The sequence below is a fragment of the Loxodonta africana genome, chromosome 21 (assembly GCF_030014295.1).
Source record: "Loxodonta africana isolate mLoxAfr1 chromosome 21, mLoxAfr1.hap2, whole genome shotgun sequence".
Taxonomy (NCBI): Eukaryota; Metazoa; Chordata; class Mammalia; order Proboscidea; family Elephantidae; genus Loxodonta; species Loxodonta africana.
This window is the reverse complement of record NC_087362.1, coordinates 50,959,374-50,976,406: the sequence shown is the minus strand read 5'-3', so window position 1 is coordinate 50,976,406 and position 17,033 is coordinate 50,959,374. Positions and strand designations below refer to the sequence as shown.

General features: G+C 43.5%; 2 protein-coding genes across 9 annotated transcripts in view; one reads left to right on the top strand and one right to left on the bottom strand.

Moving 5' to 3' along the window:
* Positions 1 to 5,989, bottom strand: part of TK2 (thymidine kinase 2) — a 31,705-nt gene extending 25,716 nt beyond the window's left edge. Inside the window, exon 1 of one of the 7 annotated variants that reach the window (XR_010318879.1) lies at positions 356 to 519. Coding sequence is in view for 6 of the 7 variants with exons in the window: in XM_064273950.1 (XP_064130020.1) it covers positions 356 to 482 (127 nt within the window). In the remaining variant the exon portion in view is untranslated. Of the gene's footprint in view, positions 1 to 355 lie in introns of all 7 variants that reach the window. The other 6 variants (XM_064273950.1, XM_064273944.1, XM_064273948.1 and 3 more) reach the window with 6 other exon arrangements.
* An 86-nt stretch (positions 5,990 to 6,075) lies between these two features.
* Positions 6,076 to 16,962, top strand: LOC100654054 (chemokine-like factor). Of its 2 annotated transcripts, XM_023556532.2 has the most exons (5): positions 6,185 to 6,288; positions 8,356 to 8,457; positions 11,556 to 11,714; positions 13,604 to 13,699; positions 16,757 to 16,962. In XM_023556532.2, the coding sequence occupies exons 2-5, from the start codon at positions 8,425 to 8,427 to the stop codon at positions 16,880 to 16,882; spliced, it is 414 nt and encodes a 137-aa protein (XP_023412300.1). In that variant the 5' UTR covers positions 6,185 to 6,288; positions 8,356 to 8,424; the 3' UTR covers positions 16,883 to 16,962. The 2 variants fall into 2 exon arrangements, with proteins under 2 accessions (XP_003417149.1, XP_023412300.1); XM_003417101.4 differs by lacking the exon at positions 8,356 to 8,457 and having other exon boundaries at positions 6,076 to 6,288; positions 16,757 to 16,958.
* Positions 16,963 to 17,033: the final 71 nt, after the last annotated feature.

The window sequence follows — 17,033 nt, the reverse complement described above, 5'->3', positions numbered from 1 at the left end:
TTCTGGCCCCCAATTTTCCCCAAAGCCAAAAAGATGGGACCAGAAATGGGTCGGCGACTGGACCCCGGGCCTCAGTGTTCAGTGCAGCCCCCGCCCGCGGGAAGTGGGGAAGGGTCTTTCTGCCCTTCAGAGCCCCTCTCCCCAACCCAGAGCGAGACAAGGGGAAGCAACTCCCCGGCCTGGCCGGCTTGCATCCGGGTACCGGCCAACGGCCGTCCCCGCCCCCTGCGGCCGGGGGAGCAGTGTCGGCTTCCGGCGAGCCCAAAGGCGGGGAGTGAAGGGCCGGCGGGCTAGAGCAAAAACGCGGGGGTCGCAGTAGGGAGCCAAGGGAGGCGGAAACAAAGAGAGGAGTTACCCGGAGGCCCGGCCCGGCCATGTGCCCCCGCCCGAGGTCCGGGTCCCGGGGCGGGACTCCCGGGGCTCCGCCGCGCCACGCGGCGCACCGCCCGGGCCGCCCAGCCCCACAGCGGCCGTAGCAGCATGGCCCGGGCGGATCCGGGGGGCCAGATTTCTTTTCTGTGCAAGTCTAGGCAAACGATGCCTGCGCGGGTGCCGCCTCTGCGCGCCGCCGTGGTGTCCGCGCGGGCTCTTAAAGAGACCCCGGCGCATTTCACCCTCTCTCCGGAAGGGCAAGTAATTGTCCAGAGGCGTTCGCGTTTTGCAGATAGGACATCTCACCACTGGAATGCTGGCAGAATGAACTGTTGACTTGGCTAAACTCGGGGATGGACGGCTAACCCTATCAGTGACTGATTAATTATCGTTGTTGATGTTAGGTGCCACGAGTCCGGTTGCAACTCATAGCGTAACTATGTGCAACAGAGCCAAACACGAATAAATTTGACACACTGAACAGTAATGATGAAGACCAGACGAGTTGTGGGATGACATCAAGGACATTATACAGGAAGAAAGCAAAAGGTCACTAAAAAATAGGATAGAAGGAAAAGACAAAAATGGATGTCAGAAGAGACTGTGAACTTGCTCTTGAAAAAGTCATGTGCTATCCCCACAATCTTGCTGTGCTTGACCCCATGATCGTAGCTGCTATGTCAGTTCATCTCCTTGAGTGTCTTCCTCTTTTTCACTGAGCCTCTACTTTACCACGCATGATGTCCTTCTCCATGGACTGGTCCCTCCTGATAACACGTCCAAAGTACTTGAGACAAAGTCTTGCCATCTTCCCTTCTAAAGACTACTCTGGCTGTACTTCTTCCAAGATAGATTTGTTACTCCTACCAGCAGTCCAATGGTATATTCAATATTCTTCGCCAATGCCATAATTCAAAGGCATCAAGTCTTCCATCTCCCTTGGTCGTGGTCCAGTTTTCCCACACATACGAGGCTACTGAAAATACCATGTCTTGGTCAGGCACACCTCAGTCCTCAAAGTGACATCTTTGCTCTTTAACACTTTGTTAAGGTCCTTTGCAGCAGGCTTGTCCAGTGCGATCTGTCGTTTGATTTCTTGACAGCTGCTTCCACAGGCACTGACTGTGGATCCAAGAAAATAGAATTCTTGATAACTTCAATATATTCTCCCTTTATCATTTTGTTGCTTATTGGTCCAGTTGTGAGGATTTTTGCTTTCTTTATGTTGAGTGTAGTCCATACTGAAGGCTGTGGTCTTTGATCTTCATCAGTAAGTGCTTCAAATCCTCTTCACTTTCTGCAAGCAAGGTTGTGTTATCTGCATATTGCAGGTTGTTAATGAGCCTTCTTCCAGTCCTGACACACCGTTCTTCATATAGTCCAGCTTCTCGAATTCTACCGATTGAATAGGTATGGTGAAAGGACACGACGACCCTTATGCACACCTTTCCTGACTTTAAATCATGCAGTATCCCCTTTTTCCGTTTGAACGACTGCCTCTTTTAATCCATGTACAGATTCCTCATGAGCACAATTAAGTGTTCCAGAATTCCCATTCTCTGCAATGTTATCCGTAATTTGTTATAATTCACACAGTTGAATGCCTTAGCGTAGTCAATAAAACAAAGGTAAACACCTGGTATTCTCTGTTTTCAGCCAGGATCCATCTGACATCAGCAAGTATGTCAGATGTAGTCTCACCATTCTTGCTTCTAAGGACCATTCTGGTTGTACTTCTTCCAAGACATCTGTTCATTCTTCTGGCACTCCATGGCACACTATTCAATATTCTTCGCCAACACGGTAATTCAAAGGCATCGATTCTTCTTCAGTCTTATCGTCCAGCTTTTGCATGCAAATGAGGTGGTTGAAAACACCATGGCTTGGGTCAGGCACACCTTAGTCTTCAAGGTGACATCTTCGCTTTTTAACACTTTTTTCCCCCCATAGAATCCATCAAAATTGGAGCTTAAGGCTTGAATTTTTTCTTCAGTTCTTTCAGCTTGAGAGAAATGCTGTGTTCTCCCCTTTTGGTTTTCTAGCTCCATCTCTTTTCACATTTCATTATAATACTTAAATTTGTCTTCTTGAGCTGCCCTTTGAAATCTTCTGCTCAGCTCTTTTACTTCTTCATTTCTTCCATTCACTTTAGCTACTCAGCATTCAAGAGCAAGTTTCCGTGTCTCTCCTGGCATCCATTTTGGTCTTTTCTCTTTCCTATCTTTTTAATGATCTTTTGCTTTCTTCATGTATGATGTTCTTGATGTCACCCCACAGCTTCTCTGGTCTTCGGTCATTAGTGTTCAATGTATCAAATCTACTTTTGAGACCGTCTCTGAATTCAGGTGGAATATACTGAAGTTTGTACTTTGATTCTCGCGGACTTGTTTTCATTTTCTTCAGCTTCAGCTTGAGCTTGCATATGAGTAATCGATGGTCTGTTCTGCACTTGGCCCATGGCCTTGTTCTGACTGATGATATTGAGCTTCTCCATTGTCTGTTTCCACAGATGTAGTCGATTTGCTTCCTGTCTATTTTGTCTGGAGAGGTCCATAGTCACCATTTATGTTGTTGAATAAATGTATTTCCAACAAATAGGTCATTGGTCTTACACAAAATTCTAACATACAATCTCTGGCATTGTTTCTGTCACCAAGGCCATATTTTCCAACTACCGATCCTTCTTCTTTGTTTCCAACTTGCACATTCCATTCAGCAGTAATTATCAATGCATCTCGATTGCATGTTTGATCAATTTCAGACTGCAGAAATTCGTAAAAATCTTCTATTTCTTAATTTTTGGCATTAACAGTTGGTGAGTAAATTTGAATAATAGTCATATTAACTGGTTTTCCTTGTAGGCATATGGATATTATCCTATCACTGAAGCATTATACTTCAGGATAGACCTTGAAATGTTCTTTTTGATGATGAATGCAGTGCCATTCCTCTTCAATTTGTCATTTCTAGCATAGTAAACCTTATGATTGTCCAGTAAAAGTCTATTTCAGCTCACTAATGCCTAGGATATCGATGTTTATACATTCTGTTTCATTTTTGATGACTTCCAATTTTCCTAGATTCATACTTAGTACATTCCATGTTCCTGTTATTAATGGATATTTGTAGCTGTTTCTTCTCTTTTGGAGTCCTGCCACATCAGCAAATGAAGGTCCCAAAAGCTTGACTCCATCCACATCATTCAGGTCAACTCTACTTTGAGGAAGCAGCTCTTCCCCAGTCATATTTTGAGTGCCTTCCAACCTGAGGGGCTCATCTTCTGGCACTGTAATAATGTTCTCCTGTTATTGATAAGGTTTTCACGGGCCATTTTTTTCAGAAGTAGACCGCCAGGTCCTTCCTCCCATGGGGTCTGTCTTAGTCTGGAAGCTCTGCTGAAACCTGTCCACCATGGGTGACCCTGCTGGTATTTGAAATACTGGTGGCATAGCTTCCAGCATCACAGCAACAGGCAAGCCACCACAGTACAACAAACTGACAAATGAGTGATGGTGATTAATTATTAGGGATTACCTAATTGAACACCTAGGAGTCCTTGGGTGGGACAAATAATGAAGTGCTCCACTAGCTGAAAGGTTGGTGGTTTAAAACCTACCCAGAGGTGCCTGGGAAGGCAGGCCTGGTGACCTGCTTCCGAAAGGTCAGGGCCTTGAAAACCCCATGGAGCAGTTCTACTCTGCACACCTGGTGTTGCCATGAGTTGGAACTGACTCCATAGCAACTAGCAATAACAACTGAGCACCTACTCTTATCCAGGCACCTCCATACACAGTGTCATTTATTCCTCACCCCTTCCCCCCAACAACTCTGAAGGTAGATATTGTCACACCCATTCTCCCATCCAACACTCAGAGAATTAGAAAACTTATTCAAAATTATAAGAAGCAGTCATTAAGTGGTAGAGCTGGAACTCAAGCCCATCTGTCTTGCTTCATAGCTTATGGTCTTTCCTCTGCACTTTAACATTTCCAGGGTCTGGACTCTAAATGTACTAGGTTCCTCAGGTAGGCACATTCAACATTCCAACTGGACAGACAAATGGTGTGGCAACCTCCTCCATAGTTGGGTTGCAAAAGTCCAGACAGGAGGTGTGAGGTAGCTGGGATCTTATAATCCAATAGGCCCAGGCCCTGTAATCCAGGTTGTTGCCCTTCAGGAGTGGTGACTGCATGTGTGTGTTCCAGTGCTTGGGTGGTGCTTCAGTAGAGGTGTTTCCCAGCTCTCCCAGTAGTATATGATGCAAGCAGTCACCTCTCAGGCAGGCAGGAAGAAGTTATTTGCCAGAGGGTTCACTTAGCCTCCAGATCTATTATCTGAAAGCTGCAACCCCATCTTGTGCTTCCTAGATATCTGCCACAGACCTAGCACAGGGCAAGTGCACCTTCCATAAATAAACTTCAGGATTAAGTTCAATATTTTGGGGAGTAACAAGATGAGATTGTTGAAGGTACCTGTTGATCAGATTTGAATGTATGAAATGGATTGAAGCTGAGATGGGCAGGATCCAAAGAGGTCTGTGTGGACTAGGGTGATGGCCAAGTTATTCAAGACAGAGTTAAAATCAGATAAAAGGAGCAACACAGACTTCATATACCTAAAAGGAAACACTTCAAGATGGTGGAACTATGGCTTCACAGGAGCACTTGTGAAAAACATGAATTGAAATATCTAAAGGGCCTCCAACCATTCTAGGGAAAACACCACCAGTGGGAGGCAAAAAATAAAAATATGCAGAACAAACATAACCCAGACTGCGTTTGAAAACTCAGACTGTGAGCCCCTGCGAGCAGAAATACAGTCTCAGGCCCAGGTCATTCACTCAGACTACACATATTCTACCCTATTCTGTGCCAGACCCTGGGGACCCTGCAGTGAGGGAGGCAGACAGGCAGGTCCCTGCTTTTGTAGGATATATATATCCACCAAAAACCAAACCCACTGCCGTCGAGTCGATTCCACCTGATGGCGACCCTATAGGACTGAGTAGAACTGTCCCATAGAAGTTTCCACGGAGCGCCTGGCGGGTTGGAACTGCCGACCTTTTGGTTAGCAGCCGTAGCACTTAACCACTACACCACCATGGTTTCTGATATATATATCAGCTGGTGATAAATGCTATGAGGGGAGAGTGACGGTAGCTACTCTAAACGGGGTGGCCAAGCGAAATCCTCTCTAAAGAGATGGCACTGGAGAAGCCCAGGGTGTCGGAAGGCAGGCTCCTCCCTTCCCTCCCGCCCCGTGAGGAACGGCTTCCAGACAGGAAATCTCCTTGGGAGAGCTGAAGACCAGTGTCATTAGCGCTAGGCAGGGAGAAGCGGCGCTTTAAAGCGACTGAGGACAGCGGTTTGGCCTGAGTGGCTGTTTCTGATAGGCGCCGTGGATTCGGTTCCTACTCATAACCACCTATAGGACAAAGTAGAACCGCCCCATAGGGTTTCCAAGGAGCAGCTGGTGGATTCCAACTGCCGACCTTTCGGTTAGGAGCCCAGCTCCGAACCACGGGCCACCAGGGCTCCAGTGCCCTCTAACGGTGATGCGTGCGGCCGGGCACGAACTGCGAGATTGGGCTGAGCGAGGGTTGCCAGACGACGGCCCCCGTGGGGCGCATGCCCACAAGCTCGGGCCACGCCCACACGCACATGCGCGCAAGAGCGCGGGAAGCCTGGGAGAGCGGCGGGCGGCGCCCGGAAGCAGAGGCGGTTGCAGTCGCTGCGCGAAGCCCCGCGGAACACTGCTCTGAGGAGACAGGCTGCAAGGGGAAGTGCAGCTGCTGGATCTGCCGGCGCTATGCAGGCAGCGCAGCCGCGGAGGCCGGATTCCACCCAACCCCTGCCGAAGGCGCCGTATCGTCCCTTCTGTCTAAGCGTCAAAGGCCACGTGAAGATCCTTCGGCTGGTGAGGGCCGGGCCGTGGGCGGGGGCGGTGTACATTTGAAGCCGAATGTCCTGTTTTCTCCTTCTACCTTGTCTTTCTCATGTCCTCCCCAGGGGCAAGGCATTTTGCTCTGCACCTGAGAAAAGGAGAGAAATAAGACCCTGTCGCCTTGCTCAGAGAGTTCATGGCCCAGTCATAAATCACAATATCCAGATCAACAGGAATGACCTACACTTGCACGCACAAACCAAGTTCCTAGGGCACCGGGTGAGGGAGATGCAATGGCAGCATTCAGAAGCCAACAAGACACCGTGTTTATTCTAAGTCAGGAGTTCGCGGTGACCATGCTGGAGGCTGCTACAGTGGACAACGATGGAACTGCCTGTTTGTGGGGTGTCAGACCGTAACATAACAGGAACACTGCAGTCAGTTCCCAATATGGCACCCTAAGAGTTTTGGAGAACTTGAATCATCTGGAGGAAGGTGACCTGGTTAGAGAAGTGGAAACTATTCTTAGAATGTTGAAGGAATTGGAGAAAAGGGGGAGGGAAAAATAATTGTTTTCAATTTTAAAAAGTTCTTATGTAGAAAAGCGAGTGGAAATAGATAAAACTTACAGGGACACACATTTCCACTTAATATGAAGAAGAATTTTATATTGGAAAAAAATTCTGAAATTGTAGGGTCACTTGGGAAGGTACAAGCCAGGACAGCATGGTGTCCAGGCATGGAAGACTACTTGGTGAGGATGTTGTAAAGGAGATTCAAACTTCAGGTGATTGGGTAGAATAAAATTACATGGAATATTCTTCCCACCTAAGAGTTCATCATTCGGAAAAATAACTATAATATAGTACAAGTCAGAATGCATACGAAACTGCTCTGGAGTTCAAAGGAGGGAGAGGTTACTTTTGGGTAGGAGTAAATAATCACAGAAATGGCATGAAGGTCGAGAATTTTGTGGCAGGTACTGGAAGCTCTGGAACACTGGAGTAGGAACAGGGTTTTATGACAGAGTTTTAGTTTTTGACATTTTAATTGCTTCAGCAAACGATTTGAGTATTTATGTTCAAGCTCTGGGCTAAGAATTGCAACAACATAAAAGAACCAAGTTCCCCAACTCAGAGTTCTTTAGTTTAGTCAGGGAGACACAGACACATGTGAGCAGATAGCTCTCATATGTGGTAAGATGGACATAGAACACAGAAGAGGCATCTAACTCAGTATAGGATAAGGGGAAGTGTCAGGAAACACCCTAAAGGAACCTAGTGTAGAGGGTCAGGGGGAGTTACCTGAGCAAAAGCATGGAGGCAAAAAAACAGTATAGTTAATGCAGCAAACTGTAAGCAGTTGACTATTGCCTTATTTATTCATTCAACAGACATTTTGTGAATGCCTGCCATGTCCCAGGCACTTTCCAGGCTCTAGGAAAGATCAGTGAATAAAACAAAGACCCTTGCCCTTACGAAGTTTACATATTGGGGTTGGTGGGCAGGGGAGACAACACAGTAAACATAATAAATAAATATGTAGCATTCTAGATGGTGGTAAGTGCTATGGAACAATACAAAAGTAAAGCCAGGTAAGGGAGCAGAAGAGTGGGGACTGGAAGGAAGGTTGCTGGTTGCAGTAGTAATCAGGTTAGGCCTTGTTGAGATGACATCTGAGCAAAGACTTGAAGGAGATGAGGGAGTTATCTATGAGACTATCAGGAGGAAGAGTGTTTAAGGCAGAGGAAAATCCAGTGCAAAGGCCCTGTGGTAGGAATGTGCCTGAGGGTTCAAGAAAGAGCAATGAAATGAGTGTGAATGGAGTGGAATAAATGAGGGGGACATAGTAGGTTTTGAGTAAGGAGTGTATGATCTGACTTACATTCTTTAAAAAGTACATCAGCTGCTATGCTGAAAATAGAGGGGATTGCTGCAGAGGCAAGGGTAGAACCAAGAAGACAAATTACAGCTATTACAGTAATCTGGGCACGAGATGATGATGGTCCAGACTAAGGGGGCCTCAGGGTGGGTCATAAGAAATATTCACATTTGGGATATATTTTGAAAGTAGCCCTAACAAAATTTTCTGATGAACTAGATGTGCTGTGTGAGAGGAGGAGTGGAGTTCCAGGTGACTCCAAGGTTTTTTACCTAAGCAATTGGAAGGATGGAGTTGTCATCAACTGAAACTGCAAAGCCTGTGAGTGAAACAGATGTGGGAGGAAGATCAAAAGTTCAATTTTGGACTTCAAGGTTTGATTAGAGGTGTTTATTAGACATCCAAATGTCAGTACTGAGTAGGCAGTTTGCATATACCAGACCAGATTTTGGAAAAGATATTTGGGCTTGAGAAGTAGAGGTAGCTAAAGCCACACTGGATGAGATCATCAAGAGAGGAATGTAGATAGAAGAGGACCATAGATTAAGCCCTGGAACAATTCAACATTAAGGGGTTGGGGAGAAGAGGAGGAACCAGCAAAGAAAACTGAGAGGGAGCAATTGGGGAGGCAGGAGAAACCAAGAATGGTGTCCTGGAAGCCAAGTATAGAAAGTCTATCAAGGCAGCGATCAACTGTGTCAAATATTGATGAAGCATCAAGATGAGGACTGAGAATTGAATATCGCAATTATTCTGTGGATAAAGTATGAGGCATGTCTGCTAGAGAAGTAGGGTGGGACTGGATCATCAAAAACCTTGAATACCATTGTGAGAACCAGCCAAAAACCAAACCTGTTGCCATTGAGTCGATTCCGACCATTGTGGGAGGTGGGCTTTATTCTAAAGACCACAGGGAGCCACTGAAGGATTTTAAATAGGTGAAGAAATGCATATACAAATTTGCATTTTAGAAATTTTGCTGTAGTATCTCTGTCAAGGTAGTTCCAGGAAAAGATGCAGCAGATCAGTAGTTGTAGGAATGAAAAGGGGAGCAAGCATTCTCAGAATGTTTGCATTCAGTCAGCAGGACCTGATGATTGAGCAGTTGTGGGAAGCAGGAGGGGTGATCTTAAGTTTCTAGCATGAGTAATAAGGTAGGAGGTGGCATCACCAATCGAGGTAGTCAATACAGGAGGAAGGGGCAAGATGAGTTGTTTGGGGCATGGTGAACTGGAGATTCCTGTCAATTATCCAGATTAGAGATTCTAAATGGCTATTTGTGAAGTTTTGGAGGATAGACCTGGCTAAAGATCCAAATTCATAGAGTAGGTTGTGGACAGAACCCAGAGAGATGCCAGCATTTTAAGGGAATGAGTTAAAGGAGAGCCCACCGAGAGAACAATTGCAGAGATAGAAGAACTAGGAAAAGTGATGCAGGAGCCAAAAGAGTAGGGAAGTAGGAGAAAGGTGCCCAGTAACAAATAAGTCATGGGTTCCAATAGGATAAAGATTGAAAAATGTTCATTAGATTTAGTAATTCGGAAATCATTGATGAGCCTACGAAGCAGTTTCCATAGAGTGGTAAAGACATCATAAACATGCTAGTGGGATATTTAAAAAATAACTAGAAACAAAGGACAGGGGCTTAGGAAAGACATAGAGCTGTAATAAGGATTAAGGAGAACCCTGGAAATTTTAACAAAATGGGGTAATCATCAATGCCAAATACCATGGTGCAGAAAGGTTAGAGGATGGAGCCTGAAAAAGTGACCTTTGATTTCATAATTGGTGAACATAAGAACTTGGTTCATTAGAGTAAATGGAGTGGTTTAAGATGACATGCTGCTAATATTATACAGTATCAGTTATTAATTAGTTACATTTACTAGGTAGTCAAACTGCTTTAGAAGTTTAAAGCTAGGCTATTTTTACACTAATAAAGTAATTTAAAGCGTTATGAAAAAGCTTGTATAGATTCAAAGCAAAAAAGAATATGTAGCTGCTGCCAGCTGACAACTGATTATAAAAGTCCAGCTAGAGAGGACTTGACAAACCGTGTACAAAGAACACAAAGAGACTTTGGATAGAGCTGTCCCTGATAATGGCATTGATGGAACTCTCCGGGACCTGCCAGCTCATTTTTTTCCTTTAACAAGTCGCTTGAATTGCCATGTTCTATATCTTCATTTGGAAATGAGGTAACTGGGTTAGATGAGTTACCTTCAAGAGTTTTTTTTTCCTCATTTAAAATATTTTTCAATTCTGATTGTATTGTGTTTAGACAAGAAGAAGTGTGTAAAAATTGCACTTTGAATAATAAAGCTGTTAAACACCAGAATTGTTTTTCTCTGACAATTTGTTTTAAACTTCCCTCTCCAGTATTTTGCATGACAACATTATAAATTTAAATTTGACAGTATATTCCATTTTTCTAAGAATTTAGGAGTGATGAATGGTAGGTAGCTAGTATAACGACTTTGTTGAGAAGCATTAACAGGAAGGGGAAAACAGAAGTGGTTTCTGCGGGGAGCAGGATGAAAAGAAGGGGTGTGTATGTATGTGCTTGTTTTTAAGAGTAATCAAGTATGTTTATAGGATGAGGAAAGGAGCTGGTGAAGGAGGAGAGATTGAAGGAAAAGGACATGTTTGATGGGAAAATATCAAGAGATGTGGAGAGTGATGGTGTTATATGTATAAGTGGAGTAATTAATTAGACTAAAACAGAGAGGGACACTGTCATGGATTGAATTGTGTCCCCCAAAAATATGTGTCAACTTGGTTAGGCAATGATTGCAGTATTGTGCCGATGTCCTCTATTTTGTGATTGTAATTTTATGTTAAAGAGGATTTGGGTGGGATTGTAACACCCTTACCCAGGTCACATCCCTGATCCAATGTAAAGGGAGTTTCCCTGGGGCGTGGCCTGCACCACCTTTTATCTCTCAAGAGATAAAAAGTAAAGGGAAGGGGGGGCGGTGCCTCATACCACTAAGAAAGTAGTGCAGGAAGCAGAGCCCGTCCTTTGGACCTGGAGGTCTCTGTGCGGAGAAGCTCCTAGTCCAGGGGAAGATTGACAAGAAGGACCTTCCTTCAGAGCCGACAAAGAGAGAGAGCCTTCCCCTGGAGCTGACGCCCTGAATTTGGACTTCTAGCCTACTGGACTATGAGGGAATAAACTTCTCTTTGTTAAAGCCATCCACTTGTGGTATTTCTGTCACAGCAGCGCTAGATGACTAAGATAGATACCTAGTCCTCTAAAACACAAAGAGAACTCAATATCCGTACACTTTAATCGTGCTTGTTTTATATGTGTACGCATATGGCAGAAACCCATTTATCTAGTTATTTTAGAAATTATCATTTTTATGGCTGAAAACTGTATTCAATAATAATTGAATAGTTTTTTTGTTTCCTTACAGGTACTAACTGTGACATCTATGGTCTTTTTTATCCTGGCACAGGCCCCTGAACCATACATTGTTATCACTGGATTTGAAGTCACCGTTGTTTTCTTTTTTATAATTTTATATTTACTCAGACTTGATCGATTACTGACATGGTTGTTTTGGCCTCTGCTTGTAAGTGTTCAGTTTTACAGTTAAAATTTAACTACGTTTTCCTACCATAACCCGTTGCCATCGAGTCAATTCCAACTCATAGCGACCCTATTGGACAGAGTAGAACTGCTCCATATGGTTTTCAAGGAGCACCTGGTAGATTGAACTGCTGACCTTTTGGTTAGCAGCCATAACTCTTAACCATTATGCTACACACTCTGTTCTTCAGTCCTCCTAAGCTTTTAAGATGATATGTAATAGGTTTAGGAACTCTACCCCACTGCTCATGTGTTCTCTATAGTCCCTGGGGGAGGTTCTCAGGAAACCAGGGCAGCCACAGAGCATAAATTCCCCTTCTCTGAGCTCCATCTATTCATAGATGTGGCTAACCCTTCTGTTAGGAAAATTCACTTCAGTGTGGGTCTTCTAAAGAAGTTTAAATTTAGGATAATTTTGATAAAAGTGTAGATATTCTTAATCTTTACCTCTTTTAAGTGCATGTTGCTATGGCCTCAAAATTGGGAAAAGAGAGGCGAGTACTCCTGTATCTCTGCCTTTCGCCTTCCACATCTCAGATCACTACATGAACAATCAAACTAATTTGGGGGGGATGAGTAAAGTACGATTTTATTTTACTTAAAAATGTTTGTAATAATGCTAAGTCGTTTTAGTTCATCCTGAAGTACCTTAACTTAATAGCATACAGTCTTCCACCTGCTATACTCATGGAGCTGGGAATAACTTCCCAGTGGAGTACCCAGATGGTTCTGAAAATTGCCCAAACAGATGACTTAAAGGTATTTGTTAAGGTGTATGTGGCACTTCAGCCTGGAATATATGGTGGTTCTAGGAAAAACCGAGTGACTTCACCTCTCCTCTCGTGAGTCTCATCTGCAGCATCTCATCTCTGAAGGTCTCCCTCCTAAGTCTTCCTATTGCTCAAACCCCCTTTGGTGTGTCCAGTGGCTGCTGTGTCTTCCTCTACTACACTTGTCTCATCCTCTTGGACATTGAAGTGCCAGTTATCCAAGCTGACAACTCCTATTAAGGAGAGAGGACTTTAGAGTTAACCTAGGACAGTTAGTCTCAATATCTCCTGCCAATGAGAACTTTTCTTCCTAAGTGTATCTAATTTTGCCCTGCCCCTATTGAACCTCTTCCTACTTTCTTTTAATGTGTACTTTCCTAAATTAGCCAAATTTTGAAGTTTGATAATTCTGTGTTAACGGTTCCTTCCTGCCTATAGTTATCTGCAAACATACATAAACTTGTGATCTGCTCCTGCGAAGATTACAGCCTGGGAAACCCTGTGGGGTAGTTCTACTCTGTCGTACAGGGTTGCCATGAGTCAGAATCCACTGCACTGCACGCAACAACAGTAATAACATGGCCAACAGCTGTGAGACTTTCCTGAAAGTTACCGTTTCCTTTTTCTTAATTGTGTACTGCTTTAGTTTTATTAATTGCATCTTAGTGGCATTATAAAGTTGTTTGATTTGCAATGTAGACTACTACACATTTTCGCTCATATTATTAAAAGTGAGCATCCTAGCTTCCCGGTGTATCCATTTTACCGTAAACTTTCTGCATAGCCAGCACTTTCTTTCCTAACTAGATAAGTTCTCCCTTCAACTACGTTTATGTTAAAAAATAACGAAGCTTGTTAAGTAGTTAAATGATTGGTGTAACAACAAATCACGGACAAAGGGAACCACTAGGTGTCATTGTAGACCAGATACAATACAGGTGTCGTTTGACCTTGGCAGTTTGGTTTCCTTGAGATATACACGTAAGTTAGTTTTTTCTAATAAAATCGAACTTTCAAAATAAATCTTTTCAGAGCTGATACTTTTTTTAGCATTGCTTAGTGATCTTCACGTAAAGTTGGCCTTTCTATTCTGGGTTTTCAGGATATTATCAACTCATTGGTAACAACAGTATTCATGATAATTGTGTCTGTGTTGGCACTGATACCAGAAACCACAACAATGACAGTCCTTGGAGGGGTAAGTGAATACATTTCTGGATTCTTTCTTCAGGATTGTTCAGAATACAAATCCGTCTGAAAAATAGATACAAGGCAGAAAATTATGCTCTATTCATCATTGAGGCTCCTAGGCCTGTACACCGTGCCTAGTGGCTTAATGAATTATTTTGTGTGTGAATGCATGCCCTGATTAACATGAAGGAATATGATTTCACCCAAAAACTGGATTTAACCAAATACAGAGATCGCAACGTATTTTTTTATGTAGGGCTTTCTTGTTCACAAGCTCATATCCCAGAAGCTCAGGAATAATAATTTCAGCCCCCAGAAAATGATATTCAGTCACAATAAACACTCCTCAGACATAAAAATATTATAGGCAGTGTTGTTACCACTAGATCTATATATTTGTACCCTACTTCCAAAAGCAGCACTGGTGGCACAGTGATAAAGAGCTGGGCTGCTAACCAAAAGGTCAGCAGTTCAAATCCACCAGCTGCTCCTTGGGAATCCTATGGGGCAGTTCTATGCTGTCCTGTAGGATCGCTATGAGTCGGAATCAAATCTACAGAAATGGGTTTGGCTTTTTTGGTACTGCCAAAAAGGATTTAAGCCTGCCCAGAAAAGACCCAAGGAGGATAAAAGTGAAAGTAATTCAAATGAGTGAAAAAAAACCCTGTGAAGTTACAAAAGTGAGAAAGGATAATAATCATATCAGAAAACCTAGACTGAGGGAAGCTGCTGCAATTAGTTACAATAGTTAGCTCTGAGGAACCTGATGGTCAAGGTACGGAAAAACATGATGGGTGAGTTTCAAAGCTCTCCCCTTTAAATAAAAGAATACATAATGAGAGAGAGATTATTCTGAGTCAGTTACTGTTTAGCTCCTTCTTCAGATGCAATATAATAGATAAAGTAATGGTGGTAGAAACATTGTAACTAAAGGATTCGTTTGAACCCTGCTTGAAGGAAAGCAAATCAATTTAATCAGACTATTCTGGAAGGCAAGCCAAAATTGTTTTTAAAAAGTAATTTCATTATAGTTCTGACTGATAGGCTTTTGAGATTTCTTGACAGTGGTTCAGCATCATTGGGTTTTTCCAGGTCCTGATCTGGAGAATTGATTTAGAAAGTTCTTCTTAAATAAATCTCCCTCCTACTTCCATGCCCTTTCATAGTATGGATGACCTAGAAGAACTGATCACTCTCAGACAACCATGTAGGCCAGAATTCATGATTTTTCTGTCTTCCTTATTAGGCCCTAAGCAACTTCATGAGGAGTCAGAATTACTCTAGAAGTGACATACTAGCACTGTAACAGCAGTTTCACCAGTTGTCTTTAAAGATAATTTTATCCCTCTGGAGAAAAGGAGCCCTGGTGGCACAGTGGAAAAGTGCTCAGCTGCTAACCAAGAGGTCAGTGGTTCAAACCCACCAGCCACTCTGCAGTAGAAAGATGTGGCAGTCTGCATCAGTGAAAATGACAGCCTTAGAAACCCTGTGGGGGAGTTCTCCCGTCTTACAGGGTCGCTATGAGTCAGAATTGGCTCTACACCAGTAGGTTTGGGGTTTTTTTTGTTGTTTACTTTCATTCACTTCTTTATGCATTCATTCACTTATTTATTCCTAAAGTGTGCTTTGGCAGGTGCTGTCATAAAATACAGAGCTGTGCTGTCTAATACAGTGGCCACTAGCCACACGTGGCTACTGACCCCTGGAAGCATGGCTGTAAGTGTAAAACATACACGGGATTTTACTACCCAAAAGAAAAATATCTCAATACTTTACTATGTTGATAAGGTGCTAAAATAATTTTTGGATATATAGAGTTGAATAAAATATATCACAAAAATTAATTTCACTTTTTTAACTTTCCTAGTGTGGCTACTAAAAACCTGCTGCCGATGAGTCGATTGCGACTCATAGTGACCCTATAGGACAGAGTAGAACTGCCCCATAGGGTTTCCAAGGAGTGCCTGGTGGATTCAAACTGCCAGTCTTTTTGATTAGCAGCCATTGCTCTAACCACTACACCAGGGTTTCAAGTGTGGCTACTAGAAATTTTTAAGTTAATTATGTGGCTTGCATTGGTGGCTCAATTTATATTTCGGACAGCACTAGGCTAGCATGTGAGTCCTACCCATCAGTTGCTTAGAGCCTAATACAGGAGACAGTAGTGCAAACAGCTGTATATGAGATGTTGACAGAGTGCTGTGGAGCACAGAAAAAAGGAAGCAATGACGTCTTTGGCAGAGGAATTGCAGTTTGCCGAGAATAAAAGGGGAGGGAAGGAGAGGAGTTCCAGGTGGAGGAGCCAGCAATGTGCAGAGTGCCTAGGTCATGGAAGGACCGGGAGGAGGTGTGCAATGTGGTCACAATCTAGGAGGTGGTGTCTTGAGATTCTGGGTGGAAACGGAGGTAATGAATAGGGCCACGTTGTGGGAGCCTTGTCTGCAGTCAAGAAGCCAGATTTCTGGCTGCTGAATGGAGCAGACCAGATGGCCATCATCAGAGTATCTAGAGAACCCCCTTGTGTTCTAGGGTATTCCCATCACTAGAAAATTTTATTTTCTAAGGCCCTGTTTAGATCCCACTTTATCAGATGGAACTCAGCCTTTGAGGGTGTGCTCTAAATCATCATTCCAGCTCTCCAAGGCTTTTATCACAACTACTGTCCCCCTGGTTTAATCTTAAACTGGTGTTAACTTTGACCCTTTCTTCAGCAGAGTTTGGCAACAGGGAAGTCAAACAGTTGAACGTAGGGAATAGAAATGTTGATTGATAACTAAATATGGTCATTAGGGCTCAAAATGATACATCCAGCTTCCAGGACCAAAGTCAAACAATAAAGGCAGACAAGTAACTTACGTCAGAGCCCAGGGCCACTTCCTGCTCACTTCAGTTATCTCCTCCCTTTCTATCTTTTTATCAGGAGCATATGTCCATCTCTGAGGTCTCTTCCCATTTGCACGTTAGGCACACAGTGGGGGCAGTCTCAGTCCCTTAGCAGGAGAGGGTGCTGGGGGGAAAACCACTTAACTTGGTGGCTGCTGTGACACTGTGTCTTTGTTTCCAGGTGTTTGGACTCGTGTCAGTAGTGTGCTGTATTGCAGATGGGGCCCTTATTTACCGGAAGCTTCTGTTTAATCCAAGTGGTCCTTATCAGAAAAAGCCCTCTCATGAACAAAAACATATTTTGTAATTTTATATTCCTTTTTAGTTGATGCTAAGCATTAAAATTTGTCTTTATTCTTCCACATGTCTGCAGTTCTCATTTTGCTCTCAGTATTTTTGTTTACTGGGATGAGGGCTGAGGAGATTCGTGGGACATCCGGTGCCCACTGCTCACCCTG

What these genes read in the sequence shown, in the direction of transcription:
- LOC100654054 (XM_003417101.4), top strand. Translation starts at nt 6,181, where the DNA reads ATGCAGGCAGCGCAGCCGCGGAGGCCGGATTCCACCCAACCCCTGCCG. An exon ending in ACGTGAAGATCCTTCGGCTG is followed by an intron (nt 6,289 to 11,555) that starts GTGAGGGCCGGG and finishes GTTTCCTTACAG; the next exon opens with GTACTAACTGTGACATCTAT. An exon ending in GGTTGTTTTGGCCTCTGCTT is followed by an intron (nt 11,715 to 13,603) that starts GTAAGTGTTCAG and finishes CTGGGTTTTCAG; the next exon opens with GATATTATCAACTCATTGGT.